This window comes from Cavia porcellus, unplaced genomic scaffold (genome assembly GCF_034190915.1).
Source record: "Cavia porcellus strain 051 isolate PalLab524CR breed Dunkin Hartley unplaced genomic scaffold, mCavPor4.1 scaffold_19, whole genome shotgun sequence".
Classification (NCBI taxonomy): Eukaryota; Metazoa; Chordata; class Mammalia; order Rodentia; family Caviidae; genus Cavia; species Cavia porcellus.
Genome location: NW_026947502.1, coordinates 4,415,403 through 4,436,043, shown reverse-complemented (window position 1 = coordinate 4,436,043; position 20,641 = coordinate 4,415,403). Strand labels below are relative to the sequence as shown.

Here is a 20,641-nt window from a genome sequence, read left to right as displayed (position 1 = left end):
CACTCCTGACCTTGTACTCGCCAGGCAGGTGCTTGTGCCACTGAGCTGCAGCCCAGGGCCCTCCATTCCTGTTTTATGATACACACACTAGTGAGATCCCAATATATACCTTATTTTAACGAAGTCAGGATACTATATACTCTTTCTTTTGCAGCCACTTTTAGCTAACAATATGCTATTGAATACACTTTTAAATATTTGGCAATAGTCTATCAAATGAAGGTATCCAAATCACTTAACTAACTCCTTAATTTGAACAGTGGCATAGTTTCTAACTTTATGGCCACATAAAACAGCCTGTGAGGAACACTCGCACATACACATGAGAACAACCTGGTGTTAAGTCTGTGTCTGTAGCTCTAGTTAGTTCTTCAGGGCTGTGCTTTCCACACCTATACATCACTATTACTACTTTGCCATAATTAAAGATCAGATTACTACACTAAAAATGTCTCTAAATCAACTTGTTTTAAATAAATATGTTTTAAAGCAAAGCTTATTATTGCAAATGTAAAACCAGCATCTTATGCTATAAACCAAGGCAATCATAAAAATAAATACGATGAATGAGAATAAAGACCAAACACCGCGTATAAAACATAGTTAGGATACTGCTTCCTGTTCCGTAGGAGATCAGGTTAGAGAGGTGTGAAGGGCACACAGCTGACGGTGCTGCATCACAGGATCACAGGACTCAAAAGGGATTGACCAGGGAACAGCTTCTCCTGTGGGGAGTCAGAGCCACTCTGAAACATGTCTTATGACATTTCTCCCTAGCAGTGGCATCGGGGCGAGAGGTAGGGATACCTTAAAAAGCTTTTGACAGACTAAGCCCAAACACTGTGCAGTGTTTATCAGTTTCATTGTGAGAATGTCCGCTTTACTTCTTCTGCATAGATAACTTACAAGTTTTAAGCCTTTTATGAGTAACAGATTCAGCAGCTGAATTGTCAGTGGCCCCTCCCGCCCCAGCCAATCCCCAGTCCTTGGGCAGGGTTACTACATGAAGCTTCTGTGACTGCAAGTTTATCCAAACTGATATTGCGCTTGGCTTAACCAAGCTAAAGTAAACTCAGGGTAACAGGAGGAAGTGACTTCAGCACCTGTGAATATTTCAGAACATCTTTGTGCCAGCCAAGGTCAATGGGGGATCGGAATAGTGTGGATTCCAGATACTGTTTTGAGAAGCAGAAGCTGCAGAGAAGCAGCGCTCAAAAGACAGCAGTCACCACCAACTTTCAGTCGGAAATGAAATATCTCAAATAAATGTTTATACTTTCCTAGACTGTGGTGATATATAAGCACACACACAGTTATAGATTAGAGCAATTTCTAAGATTTCTAAAGTAGATGAATTATGTTTTGAAGCATGGAGCATTAATAACAATTGGAAGCTTACAGCTTATTTAAAAAAGAATCCTGAGCAGATCCTGGGGAGCAGATCCTCTTTTTTCTTTGGGGAAAAAGAGGGACGATGTGGAAACATTTAAAAAGGTTTCTTATGTTTGGGAAGAAGTTATGGATCCACTGGACAGTATGTTTGACAAGCAGCCATTTGTGGTGTACACCTGCAACCCCGGCACTCTGTGAAGCTGAGGCAGGAGGGCTGAAGTCTGAGCTCAATGGGCAATTTAGCGGTATGGGAGACCTTGCCTCAAAATTATAAAAAAAAATAAAAGGGGTAGCTCAGTGCAAAGGCTCCGAGTTCAATTTCTAATATTGACCAAAAAAGCAAAACAAAACAAACTGAACTGAATGATGCGGTGGGAGTGGTGGTGCACTCCTGTAATCCCAGCTCTCTGGGAGGCTGAGGCAGGAATACTGCAAGTTGGATCCCAGCCTGGACAACCTAGTAATTTAGTAAGACCCTGTCTTAAAGTTATAAAAAAGTTTTTAAAAAGAGCTGAGGATGTAGTTTCAATCCCCAGTACCAAAACAAAACAAAACCAATCAATCAACCAGCAAACTAGAAACCCCTTGAATCACAGCATCTTGTAAGAGGTGTGGTGGTGCATTCCCATAATCCTTGCAAACAGTAGGCTGAGGTAGGATGGTCACGGTGAGTTCATGGCCAGCCTGAATTACATAGTAAGACCCTATCTCAAAAAAATTAAAATTAAACCAGGCGCAGTGACATATACCTGTAATCCTCACATCTGGGAGACTGAGGCAGGAGGATCACCATGAATTTGAGGCCAACCTGGTGAGACACTGTCTCAAAAAAAAGGCGGGGGGCCTGGGATACACATCAGTGGCACAGTGCCTACCTGGCAAGCGAGAGGTCAAGCGTTCAATTCCCAGTACCAAGGGAAAAAAAACCTTTTAAGATTAAGAACTCTTAAATTTCCAAATAAAATTATGGAAGGAGGAAACAAGGGACAATGACAACTTGAATCTAGAGTAACCAAAAAGCTCCAAACCTAAAATAGATAAATAAAAAACCTCATGATAAATACATGGCAAACCAAAGGGACAGAGACAAGACCACTTCCCAAATAACCAAATAAAGACAAGTGAATTAAATTCCATGTTAGAAGACCAGGTCTTTCAGCCTTATGGCCATAAATGACAAATGGATACATTATGGTATCCCATTTTAATCGCATGCACATGTGTGTGCACTGCAGAAAGAGGGCCATGACTTACTCAGTTCAGGAAGTTGTAGAGTGTTTGTAAGAGATAGGAACAAGTCCAGGCCAAACACCATGGGATAACCGCGGCTGCTCGCCGGAGTGGGTGTGCAGCGCGGGGCGTGGACTCCTCACCTCACCTCCCCAAGGCCTACGCTGTTTGACTATTACAGAACACACACAGCCAGCAAAAGATGAGGACACGAAATAATCTAAGAACAGAATCAGGGTAGGAGAGGACACAGGAACCAAAAGTGAATCAGTCAATAAAACCCAAAGCACGTATTTGGGAACACACAGCTTCTAAGGCAGGGACGGTGGACCTCGCAGAGACCGTGCCTAACCGCCTCCCGCTTATATACTGCGAAGTGCCAACACCGAGATAAAACACCGAGTTTTGTTCACTGAGTTAGAACAAAACCAGCTCTATAGTAACATCTTTTGTCTTAAAAGGAAAACACAATAACACACGCGCCATTGGCTTGCCACCAACTGTTCTAGGGAGATTAGAATAACTGATTGAGAATAACTGATAGAAGATAAAAAGGGATTATAGAACTAGGAGGAAATGAAAAATACAAGGCATTTGGGCACTTATAGTGATACAGGGCCAAGCATGGTGGTGGTGCATGTCTGTAATCCCAGCACTCAGGAGGCCGAGGCAGGAGGATGGCACATATTCTTCTCACTGTTTTGTTTGGTTCTCTTTTATTGCTTTTTTTTTTTTTGTATTGGGAATCAAACTCAAAATCTTACACTTGCCAGGCAGATGCTGGGGCTGCTGAGCTATATCCCTGGCCCTATTGTTTTGTTTTATTTCCCTTAAAGGAAAACAGAGAGAGAGAGAGAGAGAGAGAGAGAGAGAGAGAGAGAGAGAGAAAGAGAGACTACTTGCAATTCATATATACAATAAAGGATATGAAGGCTATTTAAAGTGAATGTGGGGGCTGGGGATTTAGCTCAGTGGCATAAGCACCTGCCTTGCAAGCAGGCAGTCATGAGTTCGATTCCCGGTACCGATAAAAAGAGAAAAAGAAAAAAAAAATGAAAAAAAAAAAAATATAAAGTGAATGTGAATAGAATTTTCTCCAAAGAAAATATGCCAATGGCCAGCAAGTGCATGAAAAGAAGCTCAATATAGCTACCAGGGAAGTGCAAATCATGTGTCACAGCTTCACAACTACTAGTGTGGCTAGGGCTATGATACAGCTCAGGGGCATAGTGCCTGCCTAGCAAGTGCGAGGTCATGAGTTCAATTCCTGGTACAACAAAACAAAACAAGAAAACCCACAAAAAAGCTTGACCTATTAGTATCATTAAAAAGTCAGTCAAGAACAGTTACTGGTAAGGAGGACAAGAAATTAGAGCCCTCATGCATGGCTGTCAGGACGTCTTTGGAGAACAATCTGGAGAGTTCCTCATATTCTAACATGTCCACGACAGGGTGGGGGCTGTAATTTGTCAGTCTGCTGCCGGGTGGCTGTGACGTGAGTTTAACTGTCCTGCTCGAAGCACTGGTGGTATAGTACCTGCACGACTGTCCAAGAACACGTGTGCCGCTGAGCCTGCCAAAAAAGTCAAGCCTGATATGGTTGGAGAGCTCTGCACACAGCGGCCACATGTGCATGTTTAATACATTCACAAATATAAATGCATTTCTTTTGATTTAACAAAATAAATTTGATTATTGTACTTTTTAATTGATATGAATAGCATTAATTCATATTTATATTTCGACAGGAATTACTCAAATTCAAGCAACTAGATTTGGCCCACTTACAGACTTTTTATTAATTTTATTAGTAAGAAGAACCTTACGAGTGATTAAATCAGTTTGTGCTTCCAGTGGTACAAACCACCCTATGGAACAGTGGTGCATGTACCACCTGTGGCTCAGCACAGACGTGTATGATCCAAGAACTCCATTTTGAGCTACAGGCTCAAGAGAAATACAAATACAACTCTCGCATTTGGTGGAAACTTCTGTCTTCCACTAATCTGCTGAAATGACCAACACAGAGGGACAGCAAAGAGGCACTCAGTTTATTACGTGTTCTGGACCTTTTAGATAACCAGGAATTGCTCTTTTGGCCACACACAAGTGTGAAGGTGGTGCTGCAGACCTCAAGGAGAGGGGTGCTGTTCCGAGAGATGGCACCATGGACACCTGGAAGCATCAAGGCTTACCTGGCAGCTGCTGGCACTGCTGCAGAAAACCAGCTAAGGACAAGAGCCTTGCCAAGAGAATGAGTGCATGCACTGTATGTATTAAGCTCTAGATGTGAAAGCCAAACGTGTGAGGAAAAACCAACAGAAACAGGAGGCAGCCACAGAAGGGCGGTGCCAGCCTACTGCACCCAGAGAAGCACAGGCGAAGAACTAACAAGACGGAGCATGCCCTGCGAGCACAGGGCACAGGTGCAAAAACACTGAAAAAAGACCGCTGGAGGCCAGGCGTGGGGGAGAAATGATGAGGCGAGGTGAGGCGAGCAGGAGAATCACAAGTCCAAGCCCAGTGCGAGCAATTCAAGAGATTTAACAAGACCCTATCTGAAAAAAGCAACTTTTGGATTGTAGAATAAAATGTATGTGCACTGCTTGTATGGGCATGTTCACAGTAGCATTATTAACAGTAGTCAAAAAATAGAGGCAACTCAAATATCTACCAACTAATGAATGCATGAGCAATATGCAACATGTCCACATGATGTAGTATAATTGAGCAAGCAAAAGAGACTATTGAAACATGTTATTAGGTAAGTAAACCTCAAAACCACTGCAGCTAAGCCACAGAAGCCGGCCAGCACACACCATAACAGATAATTCCATTTATATGAAATCCTTCCAAAGTATGTAAATCTATAGACAAAAAGTAGAGTAGTTGGGCACGATGGCACACACCTGTAATCTCAGCACTCAGGAGGCTGAGGCAGGAGGACTGCTATGAGTTTGAGGCCGGCCTAAGTTACATAATGAATTCAAGCTGTCTGACCTACACAGTGAGACCCTGTCTCAATCCTGCTTCCTTCCCCAGAAAAAGTAGAGTGATGCTTACCATGGGCTTACTGAGGGACCTGTGTGTGTGTGTGGCACTGCTAAATCGGTAGGAGGTTACTTTTAGGGACAATAAAAATATACATATACTTTTATATCGGTACCGGGGATCGAACTCATGACTGCGTGCTTGCAAGGCAGGCGCTTATGCCGTTGAGCTAAATCCCCAGCCCCACAATAAAGGTATTTTAAAATTAGATTATGCTGATACTTACATAGCTGTGGAAATACTAAAAACTGCCAAACTGTATATTTTATTATTATTATTTGGTACTGGGACTCGAACTCAGGATTTTGTGCTTGCCAGGCAGGAACTCTGTCACTGAGCTATAACCCTGGACCCAAATCTGTATTCTTCAAATAGGTGGGTTTTAAAATTTATTTTTATTTACTTATTTAGACAAGTCTCACTATGTAATCCAGGCTGTCCTCGAACTCATAGCAATCCTCTAGCCTCAGCCTCGCAAGAATTTAGCGGTATGCGCCACAGGTGAACCTTATGTATTATATCTGAGTAAAGCTGCTGCAGCTGCTGCTAATTATTAGGGTTTTTTTTTTTTTTTTTTTTTTTTTTTTTTTGTCTTTTTCGTTTTTATCGGTACCAGGGATCGAACTCGCGACTGCCTGCTTGTAAGGCAGGCACTAATGCCGCTGAGCTAAATCCCCAGCCCCAATTATTTGTTTTTTGACGCAGCCAAGCAGGGGTGCAGGAGATTGCAAAGCACCCTCAAAGGAGAGAGCTGAGGAATTGTTTTTATGGGCTGGGAGAGGGGTGGAGACTACGTGGATGGGTGGACTCTGTCGGGATGGGGAATTGGAGGACCTTTAGCGCATGCGCGAAAGGGAGATGGAACCTTTATCGTTTTGGGACCAGAACACGCAGGGGAGTTAGCGCAGGAGAGATAGCGGTTGTATTAGGTGTCAGCGCCATGATGCACTGGCACCGTGTAAAATCTGATACAATCCTATACAAGTGAATTTCATCATTAATAATAATAATAATAATAATAATAATTGCCATCAATGAAGTTAACTGATAGGTACAAGGCTTTCATCTACTACATCTGATAAAGAATGACTATTTTAAAAAAAGAATGACTTTTATTGTTATTATTATTTTTGTCTTTTTCCTTTTTATCGGTACTGGGGATTGAACTCATGACTGCCTGCTTGCAAGGCAGGTGCTTATACCACTGAGCTAAATCCCCAGCCCCAGAAAGACTATTTTAATACACAAAATGTGTATACAAAATGCAAGCTAGATTTTTTTAAAAAATCAAAAACCTGAAAGAAAAGAAGAGCAACTAAGATGGATAGGCAACTCACAAACAGCAAAACAATATGAACAGATTCTCTACTCAAAACAAACATAGAGAAGTGCTTTAAGCTACCAGACAGACAAAATAATAAATTAGATAATAGGGGCTGGAGATTTAGCTCAGCAGTGTGAGTGCCTGCCTTGCATGAGTGTGGTGGTGAGTTTGATCCCCGGTACCAATAAAAAATAAATAAAATAAATTAGATAATAGTAGAGGCAGATGCTGGGAAAGGCTCTGCATGCGCCATGGTAGGAAGAAAACAGTGAAGCCATTCTGTAGCACATGGGCAATGTTTAGAAAGTCAGCATGATATCCTAGAGCCATCGATGCCACACACCTCTGTCTACACCTGTCTGTCTCCATCTGTGCATCTGTCCCAGAGAACTCTTGCAACAGCCAGAAATAACAAACTAGATTTACATACAGGGACACAGATGACTAAAACACATAATGCTAAAGATAGAGACAGTATGAGACTTATAGAACAATGATGTTTATTTCGGTAAACTTAACCAATGCAAAACATGACCTACCTTTCAAGGTGCACATATTTCTAAAGCAGATATAATATAAGATTTCTTCCAAAGAATATATATGGATGTTTAGTGTGACTGCGTAAAGGTTGGGGGTATTGGGAAAAGACAGATGTTAAAGGGGAAAAAAAACAACAAAATAAAAGACAAGCTTTCAATGGAGCTAGAATGCAGGGTGTGGTGGTACACTTCTGTCATCCCAGCACTCGGGGCTGAGGCAGGAGGATCTTTCCAAATCCGAGACCAGTCTGGGCTGCAAAGTGAGCTCAAGGCCAGCCTGAACTACATAGTGAGACTCTGTCTCAAAAAAGAACCCCCTCCACCCATAAATAAATAAATGGAGCTAAGAGTATATTGTGCCACAAATTAAGGAATATGATGGTTCAATTCTTTGGACCCTACGGCCAAAAGGGAATAAACAAATTTCCATGCATTACTTCTTAATGAAAAATGTAATAAACTGTATCACACAGTTGTTAGTAAAAGATGTAGATGACCAAACTACCATAAAGAAAAATAGGTGGCTGGGAAGCCAGGCTGGGTCCTGGGCTGAGTCAGGCAGTCTTCAGGAAGAGCCGGGGTAATAAAACACAGGCCTATGGTCCAGCACTGACTCCACCTTCTTACCCACACACCAAAGAGCGTTAAGAGAAAGAACCACCTTTCACAATTTACATTAGAGACAAAAATCTAACTTTTTGGCTCATGAAAAGCAGGTTTTTACTGCCGGGCCTGGGGCTCATTCATGTAATCTCAGCATTTGGGAGGCTGAGGCATGAGGATCATTTACAAGTTTGAGCCCAGCCTGGGCTACCAAGTGAGCTCAAGAACAGCTTGAACTGCACAGCGAGACTTTTCTTTCTCAAAAAGACAACAAACCAACCAACCTCAGTTTTTTACTAAAAGCAATGAATAGGAAACGCACCCTGGGATGGAGCAGAAGGGGATCCCCATGTTTTAAAGACTCAGGGCCGGGTTATCTAACCCAAAAGGTCAGGTCGGACTCATGTTTACCGAGACAAAAGTTAGTCAAAGGGGTTCCTCCGTGTTGCCACCCAAACAGCCGCCCTTCAAACATCAGAGCGCGCTGCGCTCCGCTTCCGACGCGGGGCTCGCGCTCCCGGGCCGAGCAGGCTGTGCTCACGGCCGCAGGGAGTCAGCTCGAAGGCTGGCGACCTTGTTTTCACTCCACCGCCGGGAGGGCCGGGCCGCCTGCACCCGACGCGGAGACCGAGGCGGAGCAGGGCGCTGGGCCGCGGTGACGCGGGAACCCGGAGTTCGCTCCGCGTCTTCTCGCTTCGGTTTCCGCACATCCGCGCCGGGGCGCCCGGCCTCCGGCCGCAGAGATCGCGCTCCGACTCCGTCCCGCCCGACTCCGTCCCGCCCGGCTCCGTCCCGCCCGGCTCCGTCCCTCCCGCCCGGGCCGCTGCGCCCCCCTTGTGTCCCGCGCTCCGCAAGGCGGAGCCCGCGAGCTCCGCCGGGCAGGGGCTGGCTTACCTCGCCGCGCGGCCGGCCTGGCCGGGCTCTGCGTCCGCCGCCGCCGCCGCCCTCCGCGCCCCTCGCCCGGCCGGAGCGGAGCCGCGCGCGTCCTGGCCTCGGCCGCTCCGTTTTCCTCAGCGACATCGGGGGAAAGCGAAAGCGAAAACCCCGGGGAGGAGGGCGCCCGGCCAGCGGGGAGCGCGGGGAGCGCGGGCCGGCAGCCAGGGGGCGGCGGCCTCGGCCTGAGGCGGCGGCCCGCAGCCCGCACAGGGCCCCGGAGAGGACTCGGGAGTGGACCCGCCGGGAAAACGGAAGTCTGCGGCGGCGGCGGGGACGGGGCCTTGCCGTGTCGGGAGAGAGGGGCTCCCGGGTTGGGACACCAGCCCCGGCCTCGCCCCTTCCTGACTGAGCGGGGCTAGGACTTCACCGGCCCGCAGCCCCTGGACGGTGCTCGCACCTACCTGGGGCCGGCAGCAAGGTGCTGAGGCGATGCGAGGACGAAAACGCTGGACGCAGTGTCCAGTCAGCTCTAGGTGGACTCTCGAGGCTGGGTCCTGTCCAGTGGTGGTGGGGTTGACCCATCTCCATGGTAACCGGAGCGGTTTCAAAGTCTGGGCGCTGTCACCGTGACTTGGGAGACCCAGAAGGCACTGCAGTTGGCCTGGCGACTCACCCCCATAATGAGGCCATCTGGTCAGGGTAGGGTCCCAGAGTGGGGGGGCACGGCCCCTGCCTGAGCAGGAACATATTTCTCTAAGCATTGTTTATTTCTCTCTGAACATTTCTACCCACTTGCTTTGGAAAATATTGACAAGACTGAATTCAATGTTTGGAATACAGCAAATACAAAGTTTTGTGTTTTTTTTTTTTTTTTTGGTTACAGAACAAAGATGAGGCAGTTTGAAAACTGGAGCAGAAAAAACAAACATTACTCTGCCTAAATTCACAACATTGCATTTGTAATTTCACCTGCATGATGGAGGCCTTGGTATGTAGAAGCCTTTGTCATTTCCCTCAAGAGCAGGTTGGGTCATGGGCAGGACAAATGGGGACCCTGGCAAAACAACAGCCAGGGTTTCCCTCTTAGTAATATGATGCTTTTGTTTCTCAGTGGAAAAGAAAGGGAGCGAGCCTTTTCCTCCCTGGGGGAGTTTCTGGTTCGGTGAGAGCAGAGTGGAGCTAAGTCTGCTTCCGTATAAAGAGTAAGTCTGGAAAATGAAGATCAGGAAGATCGAGAACACGGGACAGTAAAGCCAAATCCCGGTTTCCTCCTATACATCTTACAAATGTGGACAGTGCCAGAAGGCTGGCCCGGAATCTTTTATCTCTGTGATTTCCCATGGTCCAGATTTCTCCTTTACCTTGTGGGACCAAAAATCTTGGCTGATTTTGTTGTCCGGGGCTTGATTAGTACTGTTGTATAAAGCCAGAATTAAATTAAATTAAATTTTTGAGGCAGGCTTTTGCTATGTAGCCCAGGCCTCCAACTCATGATCCTCTGGCCTCAGCCTCCTGAGCACTAGGATTACAGAGGTGCGCCACCACACCTGGTCCCAGAGCTTTTGATGGCTGCAGCACCCCTGGTTTTGACACTGGTCAACCTGGGGAGGCATCTGGCATGCGGTCTGCCTTCCTTGTCTCTTTAGCCTTCATTCCTGTACCCTGGCATCTTGTTCCCATGGAGACTAAGTAAGTGCACAGAAGTGCTGCTCTGAGGGGAACCAGAACACTTGTACAGGAAAATCGTTAGTCAGTGAATCAGTGAAGATGTCCAGGACACAGTATTATATAGTCACGCTACAGTCTAACCCCCGCCACAGTTAGCCCACAAGGACAGTCAGGTGGCAAGGGCTCACCAAATTCTGAAAATATGATTAAAGACAGTTGCTGTTATTTAAAAAATCATTTCGTTTATTAGAACTCTCTCACTTTTCAAGGCACTTCAGTAGCTTTCACAAAAATACATTTTTTTAAAAAACTAAATAAAGCATGTGCTTTAGGAGTACCATGGCAACATAACCAGAAGGAAGACAATTATACTGAACACGAGTATCTCCTGATGATCTGATATGACGGAAGTGGGCAACTCTCAAAGACTGAGACATGATTTTTGTTTCTTTTCACAATTTTCCTCATGATTAGGTCTCCCAAGAGGAACGCACACAGTGAGACTTTTTGGCACTCAGAGAAGTGCTAGTGGCTGAGGCTGGGAAGGCCCCGTGCAGCAGCAATCACACATTGCCAGAGCGAGCCTGGGCTGAGAAGAAAATGAGAAACAAACTGGGGAACAGCCTTTCTCAAGCCTCTGCGGGAGGGCAAATAACTTAAGGTACAGACAACAATAAACAAAACAACAAAACAAAATCCTCTGCAGTTCTGAGGAAAGCAGATTTCTCACTGAACCACAGGCCAGAAGCCTATGTGGAGGAGATCTGATTTACACAGTATTGAAAACAAGAAGGGCAGACGGACCTGTGCATTTCTCACGGGCTGGACAGGCCCAGGCCTCTGATCGGACGTGAACGAGTCCACCTGGCAGCACACGGAGCGGTCACAGATCACCGCTCTGAGTGGCTCAGTCCTCTCCTCCTTGGTCAGCCTTAGGTCTCTGGTCCTGTGCCCTTCTCCAGTGGGTACTCGATCATCCCAGTTAACATCCTTGGTAACTGAGAAAAGGTGAGAAATCAAACTCTGTGGAATTATTTCTTTTCCTTTAAACTTTACCACTTAGGAAAAGAAAAGAGAAAACTGAAGACCTCCAGTTTCACTGGAGGCCTGTCCAGGTAGTCTGAGATTAGAAAGTGTATCTAGTAGATGTGGTGCACATCCTGCCAAATCCCTCTGTTCTGGGGAGTCCATAACTCCTCTAGGGGTGCCAGGCCCTCAGCTAACAGCTGGCACGCTGGGACACGTCTGAGTTGTCTGTAGGTAGCCACAGTGTCCCTGGAGGAAGGAAGAGCACCAGAACCGCAAGCACTCTCTGAGGATGGGTTCCCTTCCGTGAGCAGGTCAGGCAGAAGTCAAAGCCCTTTGTCACCGAAGGACCGGAGTCTGCACAAGATGTTTCTGACGAGATGCAGGCTTTCCGCTTCCATTTCTTCCATTTGCATTTCCAACTCGGTACTGGAGTTGTGTTAAAAGGCTGTGGCTTTAAGGATTGTGGGGCTTTCTTCACCATCTTTTAACATCCTTGTGAGGCTTGGGGTTTGCCTATGTTTTAGTCTATTAGAATAAGCAAAACAAAGGTTAGTAACATCCTGAAACAAATCAGCTTCCGAACAGTCTCACAACAAAATCAGCCAGAAATGAGGATCTTTTCACCAGTGAAAGAGGTTTCTGCTGGTTCGTGTGTATCCCAGAGCTGCAGCCTCCACGGAGCTGTGCGTAGAGCAAGTCCACACAGGATCGGACCACTGCCATTTACCACCCTCTCAAGGCTAACCCAGTCCAAGGTGCTCAGAGAGTCTGCAGGGGGCTCCTTGGCACGGCCAGGCCTAGACCTAGTGCATTCACACTGGGGTGGAGAAGCAGCCCTCCTTACCCTTTGACCCTCAGCATCTGGTCGATGGTGTCTGGGAGAGGGGTGCCAAAGCTCTCTGGCAAGAACAGGGTGAGGATGGCTGTCAGGATGGTCAGACTTCCCATGAGGATGTAAGGGAGGAAGCGATCATAGGCACCTGTGTCGAAGCAGACAGAACCGTAAGCCCCAGGGTGCAGTGATTCTTGGTCTCTCCCAATCCCTTCGTGTTCCCAGCACTCAATTAAAAGCATCACCTCCTCAGTGGCCTCAGCACTTCCGCTGTCTGAGTTGTCAGGATGGAATCTGGCACATCTCGGAGCCACAGCTGGCACAGGCTTGCCCAGAGATCCCACCATGCCCAGCCCATTGACTAAGAAGTGTGGGGCCCAGGTGAGCTCCGCTATGATGACTAGTCCTGTCTCCCAGTGTCAGGCTTCCAAGGAACACGGGGTACTTGTCTAGGGACAGGAATAACTCTTCCACCTCTGCGGATGTGTCACCACCTGCTTGCTTTGCCTCTGAGCTAGACGAGAAGGGGTTTTGGCTTGTTGGTTCTAGGCAGTCTGCTCCCAGAGCACTGTGGTTATTCTCATGGTGGAGTCCAGTCCTTCCCAAAGATGTACTGGCTAGGGATATACAGGGAAGCAGCCACTGCCATTAGGCCATACCCCAGAGAGAGATCACTGCTACCAAAAAGTGCACAGGACAGATCTTTTTTTTTTGCACGGTGAAGGACTGAACCCAGGGCTTCTGGGCAAGTGCTCTAGCCCCAAGCCCAGCCCTAGCCCTCCGGGGAGATCTTGCACAGATAAAACCACTGTGTAAGCTGCTCCAAGGTGCCCTGCTCTCTGTTCATGACATGTCTTGAATGTACATTTCCCCCTTGTGCTCCTTTTAAATTCCAATTCTAAGAAGAAATGTCTCCATTTAAGTAAATTGATTTCTTAATCACTCCACAGTTTCTTAGGCTAAAGAAACCATACTCTCTGATGAAGGCCTGAGTTGTCTAGAACTGAAACAAAACCCACTTTCCCATTACTTTCTGGCTAGTCTGTCAGATGGCATCCACTTGGAAGTGGCATCCACTTGGTGGTGGGTGTGTAACTCCGTGGAAGTGCACTAGCCTAGCATGTGTGAGGCTCTGGCTTCGATCTAGTCACACACACATTCTCTCTCTCTCTCTCTCTCTCTCTCTTTCTCTCTCTCTCTCTCCCTCTCTCTCTCTTTCACACACACTCACACAAAGGACCTAGACAGAAATCTTCCCCAGCAACCGATCCATTACTAGATGTGTCCCATTTGCCATATACACTTGTTTCCCTGGTAACAAGCTCTCTGGTTCCATGAAGGCAGTCAGTGTTAGTGTGCCATCGCTCCAGGATGCCTTGGGCCCACGGGCCTTACCGAGGTACACGAAGTAAGGAGACAGGATGCTGCCAAGGCGGGATGCTGTGGAGCTGACCCCCACGCCCATGTTTCTGACCACCGTGGGGTACAACTCAGCTGTGTACACGTAGACCATGGAGAAGGCAGCAGTGATGCCAAATTTTCCCACCATAACCAGGACTGTAGCCAGGTAATTCAGGTCTGGAAAGGCAAAGGAAAGAAAGTAGATATGCTGCTAGTGAGAGTTCCACTTCTATTCTGCCTGAAACAAACATTTACCACCCCAATTGTTTGGGAGGGGTGTTTTTGGGGTTGTTTTCTGTAACCTCCTGAGATGAAGGACCACAGCCAAGATTTCCAAATTGATTACTTAAAAGGAACTGGGACTCTCCACATCTTCCCCAACCTAAAGGCCGCCAGAGGAAACTCCCTGCAGCCCAATGCTCCTAGTGCAAAAGTCACTACAGAGGTATTTGGTAGGGGGTTAGCTGGTATTGCAGAACCTCACAGTGCAGGAACTGATGGAATTCACTAACAACTTCTGGATGAACGGAGAATTCAGTTCTAATTCATGCTTTCATCTTATGCAAGCCTCAGAAAATTCAGACCATCAAAACTGGTCTGTCCTTGCGGCCCACTGAAGAGACTGGATAATGACCAGAGTGTTGCTCTGAGCGTGAGTGTGAAACTGGGCTCCTTCTGTCATTCCTCATGTGGTCTGCAGAGGGCTCCCTGCTTGACAGGCCTCAGAGTGACTACCAGAGGCTCCCGAATTGCAGGGAGCGGCGCTACATACTCTGAGCACAGTGTCCATCACAGGACAGAGGACCTGTGATGAGGGCCTGTCCACTGTCCTAGAAGTTGTCAGAAAGGGTTCCTCTCACTAACCTGTGGGGTACCAAAACAATTTCAGAAAGAAAAGCCTGCCCATGGCCTCTGTGAACTTTCCTTCCTCTCCTCCTTCAGCTCTTACTTACTAACTGCCAGGCTCAGTCGCTGGCAGGTGTCTGCCTTTCTTATCTCTTCTGGAAATGTCCTCCCAGATGTCATGGCTTTGTGTCACTTCATGTTCTTTTCTGTTGCACTTTCTCCTGTTCAGGGACACTGTCAGTAGCTATTCTGTGACACTAGTGCCCCACTTTCCTTTACTTTTGTTCACAGAGGGTCATATAATCTGAACACTAATGAGCGTTTGGCTTGTTTGCTGTCTGTTTTCTCCGTGAGGCCAGGGGTTTTTGCCTGACTCGTTTACTTCCGTGTCATGAGTACCAAGCCCAGCACCTACCCTGTGGCAGGCCCTCCCAGCTGCTGGCTGAATGAATAATGAAAGAGGGCCAGAGTAAAAAGTAACGTGGGCATCTCTCTATTTCCCCCTTACAGGCACATACAGCTGAGGTCTGGAGTAAAATTAGCCACAGCTTCTGAGTTGTTCCTTTTTGCTTCCCTACTCCCTAAACATAAAGAATGCTCTGCTCTCATGAGGCACTCTGTCTGAAATTTTTAGGCCAAGAACACATATCTGCAGGACAGCTCTTTGGGGCTTAGTGTTGCTCTTTTTATTACTGAACTGAGAAGCCGGCCAGGTACACAGTCAGTGCCTCAGTGAAGATCTAGGACTGCAAATGCACATGGTCCCTACCTGGGGGCACCAGCTGCACGAAGAGAAGGACGCTGCCGCCCAGGAAGAGAGCAGTGGCCAAGGAATAGCGCCGGGGCACGTACTGCAGCAGCAGCCATGCCAAGATGTATGCTGGGACTTCGACCACCGCAGAAAGAAAGCCGTTCACATAGATGTCTCCGTAGAGGTTAGGAGTGTCAAGGGACAGTCCAAAGTAGCCCACTGATATGGTCATCCTGAAGGGTAGTACAGAAGAAAGCTAGAGAAGCAGTGTCCATAGCTCCCCACCTGTTCAACTTGGAAAATGCAATCATCTGGGAAAATTCTAAGCTACTCCTTAAGCAGAGCATAGGAAAGCAGTTTATTTAACCCCAAGCCTTACTTCACTGAACAAAAGGTAAGTCCCCCAGCCCAGATGGTATGCATAAATTCTTTGTCAGTGTACTCTCAGAGCATCCAAAACAAAGTTTCCCAGCACAAGGGATTATACCGTTCAGACAGCTTTATCTCACTAAAAAAATTCCAACCTGCCTTCAGCCTTAAAACTCCTAAGATGTAGCACTTATAGAAGCCTGCTTCCCTATTCTCTGAATTTCCCCAAATCCAGCAACTGCAGAAGGAGCCTGAGGCAGGAAACACAAAACAAGGCACAACAGGACACCAAACATTTGGAGAAAGACCGCTGGCAGACCGCGGTGGCCAGCCAGGAGGAGGAAGTCCCAGGGAGCTGACACCAGCCCCAGGTCCTCTCGTCTGTGTCCCCCTCAGTGTGCCTGGGTCCTCTGTCCCTAGTGCATTCTGTTGATGACTCAAACTCTTTGGCAGACCAGACCTTCATGGATCAGACTATTTTTGACTCATCTGCAGGTTTAAAACACAGCTGATATGAGGAAGGAGGAAGGGAAAGGATAGATCATGCTCTGGGAACTCAAGAGCAGGAGAAGAGTCTGGGTGAGTCCAAAAGGGTGACTCACTGCAGAAGGGCAAGTCTGGGGTGCAGGCTACATGCTGGGCCTGTCTTGTGGCAGACACAGAGAGTGGTACACTGCCCTGTGGTACCCGGGTCATTCCTTAGAAACAGTGACTCACAGTACCTCCCAGGTAGCCAGGTGAGCCTAGTAGTAAGGACTCTGAATGGAGTCTGTCCTCACTCAGTGAAGTCTCAGGTCTGCTCTCCCCACTCACTCAGCAGGCTCAGGAAGTCTCCCAGAACGCCAGGGGTCTGGCCACTAAGCAAAGTACCCCTGTACTCGGAAGAGGTTTCTTCTCCCTGGTAACTCACAAATTCCTTCCTGATAGCTTGTGGAATGCTTTGTTTTTAGGAATCTGGAGAGGAAGCAGCCCTGACTTGGCCCTGACTCCAGGACAGTCTCTGAACATCCCAGACGGAACACATCCAGAAAGCTCTCAGCACCTTCTGTCACCTGCAGGATAAGGTGTCTCCACTCAGATCCTTTCTAAGCCTCCCCTGTCCTCCTTAGTCACTGTCTGTGCCTAGGTGGGAGGATGGAAGGGACAGGAACAACTAAGCAAGGACCCACAGCCAGCAGTGATTCACCTTCAGACCTGATGAGTTCCTCAAAGATCCCTGATTCCCAAAACAGCTTCTATGATCATTTTATTCTCCTTTTCGGAGTGTCCATCACACTAAGAGCTGTGACAGGCCCACTTATTCATCCATTACAAGGCACGGCCCTTTCACTTGTGAAGACCCCTGGTCTGTCTTTCAGTCTGGGTTTGAGGCCATTTCTAGAAGCATGCCAGAAGCAGCAGGTGGACTTACATACCACAGAATTATGCACATGATAGTAACTATTCGGATATTCCGGGTTCGGAGCAGATCCAGAATGTGGTGAGACTGCTGCTTCTTGGAACTCAGGTCTTGAAACTGTAGAGACAAGTGATAAGGGGAACAGAAGGCTGCTGACTGTAGAGTGCATGGGAACACACCTATCTCAGCTGTCAGAGTTCTCTCAGTTAGGGAGTGTCTCAGGTTCTTCCCTGAGAACTCTGTTTTGGGGCTTCGAAAGGTTCTCCCAGGCCTGTCATAACAAATCGGAGTGGATGAGAATGCCGGGAACAGGGAGGTGACAAGCTCCTCACAGAGCACAGCGAAGGTGGAGGTTCAGGCCCACCCACATTCCAGGGAGACCTCTGAGCCTTCCTGCTCAGGGTGGCTCCCTTCCCTACGGGTTAGGGAGAGAAAGAGCCTGTGCAGTTTACTGATCTGACATGTACAAAGAATTAATGTTTTGAGTTCTCATACTAAGTAGTTATTTTGGTCTACTTCCAGGGGAAAAGAATTAAAACTGAAAAACAGGAAAATTGACCCGAGCTTCACCCAGAGTAACTTCCTCTGAAATTCAGCACGGCCCAGGCCATTAATAAACTGCATGTCTAAACACACTGATGTTGCTTTCTTAAGCAAACCCAGCTTTGGAGCTTGTTTCTTCCCAGTTAGCAAGCAGTTCAACAAAAGGTCAACTTCAGACTGGAAGGGTCCCCTGGAACAGCCTCATTTCCTCAAAGACGCCAATGAGGTTTACGGGTTTACCCAGATTGACCCCTCACTTAGGAACCACTGAAGCCATCTCACTTAAAAGCCCTCTCTGCCACACCCCTACCCTGACCTATGTGCTCAGGGCCTTTTCTAGTATGTGCTGAGTGACAGCTGCTGAGTAGCTACTGCTCAAGTGGGCAGGCAGCAGGACTTTCAGTAGCCATTGACCTATGGGCTGGTTCCTCTGGCCAAAGCCTCAAGTCTGTGTCTCCGGGCCTGAGTGCCTGTACCATGGCTGCTGTCACACTTCAGCACTGCTGCTCGTGGCTGTTCTAACAGCCAGTTTCCTATCTTCCCATCACACTACAGGCACACTGCCGAAACTTATCAGCCAGCATTTATAGCTTCTAATCTTGTTTCATAATCCTCAATCAGGAGAAATGGCCTGTTACAGAAAGGGCAGGGGAGGAGACAAGAGGAAAGACCAAGAATCAGCAACCAGACAGTCAAGAAATGACTCATGGTGTATAAGATTGGGGCTTGTGGGGAGGAATAGGGGGGTAGAAGGAAGAGGTGGACCTCAGGAAGGACACAGATCCAACATGGTATGTGACAGCCAGCCACTGGAGGGCAGAGTGAGACCCAATGCTGGTGTTTTATATGTTATGCGCTAGATTATCTTTTTAAAATGACAAATCTCCTTAAGCGTAAGAAATAAGGACTTCCAAAATGCGGATTTATAGAATGCTGATTTCTCATAAAGGGAACTGATATTAAAAGTAATGGTTAAATCATACAATTGCCTAGAAGTATGGATGCCTGAAATCCATGGGAAAAGTGGACGGGCAGGTGACAGCTATTTTGCAGATTCTGAGTTGTGCATGTGTACAAGACTGGGGATTAAACCCAGGGGTGCTCTACCCCTTGACTACATCTCTAGTTCTCTTAATTTCTGAGACAAGGTCTTGCTAACTTGAACCTACATTCCTCCTGCCTCAGTCTCCCCACTGCTAGGATTATAGCGATGTGCCCAAGCACCCAGGTGACTTTTAATGAGGCCTGCTGGGGGAGACCTGGAGCTCAGGCAGGGCAAGGGCTGGCCTCCTGCAGCAGGCAAGTCTGGAGGTCTATGGGCTGCTGCCCTTGGATCATGCCAGTGTGCCCTCCCTCAACCAGTTCCCAAGTGGCACTCACTTCACTTGGGTCAAAGATGGTGGAGGGCGCCACGATCCCATTCATTTTGGCAGCCTTGCGGATGATTACTTCTGCCTCTTCAAATCGTCCCTGAGAGATGAGCCAGCGGGGGGACTCGGGGATGAACCTAGAAGAGGACAGTTTCAGTGAGGCTGAGACTCTGTGAGGTAAAGTACAGCACCAGTGAAAAGTGGGCAGTGAGGTTTCTGATCCAGGGCTGGGTGCCAGTTCACAAGCCAGGAGGCGAGAGATGGTCTACACCGGTAACAAGCTGAGGTGTGACTGTGGGGCCCTTGTAGGGTGCGAACCCTGGCGGCCTGCCCTGGCTGTGGGGAGCCCTAGCCTGGCTGGTATCTCCAGCGATGGTGCCCTTTGCTGGGCTCCAGGATGCAGCTGCAACACAGGATCCTGAAGCCCGCCTCCCATGGAGGGCTCTGCCCACCCAGAACCTTCCATTCATTTGCCCTGTCCCTGGCACCCACAGAAACATCTGTGCTGGCCTGTTCTGTTTTTTCCTCACTTCTGCCTCCCCTGATTTATCCAACAGACCTGCAGGCACTCTGCATGCTCTCATGTGAACTCTTCCTCCTCTTCTATCGCCCGTGGCATGAGGCCTTGGCACACGCAGTTAGAAGCAGAGCTTCAGTGCTGCCCTGACATTGGCCGGTAGCTTCACTGTATTGCTCCGAGATCTGGAGGTCCCACTGGACCCTGCCCCCTTGCAGCCACTTCTTCCTCTCTCTACACTTAGAGCAACCTGGCCCAGGGCTGAGAACAGGTCTGAGGATGTCTTGTGATCCTGTGTTGTTTGGCTCTTCTGAGTGTGGAGAGATTCTGAAACAGCTCACAATCATTTATCCTTCCTGGCTCTGGGAGCCCAACGGGGCATCCAAGGGCTGCTGCTGCCCTCTAGCGAGGCCAGTTAGTGGAAGCTGTCCTGCTGGAAGGCAGCACCAGGCACACTTACCACCAGAGCGCCGCGCACAACACCCCAGGCAAGGTCAGTGCCAGCAGCAGCATCCGCCAGTCTCTGATGAAGTAAGCCAAGAGGGGCAGCAGCATGAAGCCAAATGCAAAAAATATGCATACTCCTAGCGTGGCGAATATAATACGAACTGACTTGCCGAGGATTTCTGTTCCTGTTCAAAACAAGGGAGGAGTCAAGCAAGCACTTTAATTTGGGTTATTTCCTTCTTAACCTTGCACAGCATCATCTTCAACATATGGACAAGAAGGCAGCTGGAAATATCTTCAGGCTCCCAAGTCCGGGGGATCAGTTGGCTCTGAACCCCGTCCAGTCTAAGCCTGTCTCAGGCTGCTTCACTGAGGCTCTCAACCTCTCAGTGACAGTTTGCTACTTTACTCAGCCAAATGGTAACAATGCCCTATTGGGCCCCCTGGCATTCCC

At 47.8% G+C, this 20,641-nt stretch overlaps 2 protein-coding genes and 1 long non-coding RNA gene across 7 annotated transcripts in view; 1 reads left to right on the top strand and 2 right to left on the bottom strand.

Moving 5' to 3' along the window:
- Nucleotides 1-9,845, bottom strand: part of Rad50 (RAD50 double strand break repair protein) — a 225,834-nt gene extending 215,989 nt beyond the window's left edge. The window contains exon 1 of one of the 2 annotated variants that reach the window (XM_063230593.1): nt 9,477-9,845. The gene's annotated coding sequence lies outside the window, so the exon portion shown is untranslated. Of the gene's footprint in view, nt 1-9,033; nt 9,170-9,476 lie in introns of those variants that run through there. The other variant, XM_063230591.1, reaches the window with a different exon arrangement.
- Nucleotides 9,846-10,903: 1,058 nt separating this feature from the next.
- Slc22a5 (solute carrier family 22 member 5) overlaps nt 10,904-20,641 on the bottom strand; it is a 28,931-nt gene continuing 19,193 nt past the window's right edge. Inside the window, exons 4-10 of one of the 3 annotated variants that reach the window (XM_003464533.5) lie at nt 20,201-20,372; nt 19,234-19,360; nt 17,327-17,427; nt 15,561-15,775; nt 13,940-14,122; nt 12,557-12,692; nt 10,904-12,237 (exon numbers count right to left, since the gene is read on the bottom strand). In XM_003464533.5, the coding sequence (XP_003464581.1) occupies nt 12,150-12,237; nt 12,557-12,692; nt 13,940-14,122; nt 15,561-15,775; nt 17,327-17,427; nt 19,234-19,360; nt 20,201-20,372 (1,022 nt within the window). In that variant the 3' untranslated portion in view covers nt 10,904-12,149. Of the gene's footprint in view, nt 12,238-12,556; nt 12,693-13,939; nt 14,123-15,560; nt 15,776-17,326; nt 17,428-19,233; nt 19,361-19,782; nt 19,961-20,200; nt 20,373-20,641 lie in introns of those variants that run through there. The other 2 variants (XM_063230602.1, XM_013146748.3) reach the window with 2 other exon arrangements.
- Nucleotides 15,775-17,945, top strand: LOC134471579 (uncharacterized). 2 transcript variants are annotated; one of them, XR_010041039.1, is made up of 3 exons: nt 15,775-15,936; nt 16,862-16,975; nt 17,833-17,945. It is a non-coding gene; the product is annotated as an uncharacterized LOC134471579 (long non-coding RNA). The 2 variants fall into 2 exon arrangements; XR_010041038.1 differs by having other exon boundaries at nt 15,775-16,975.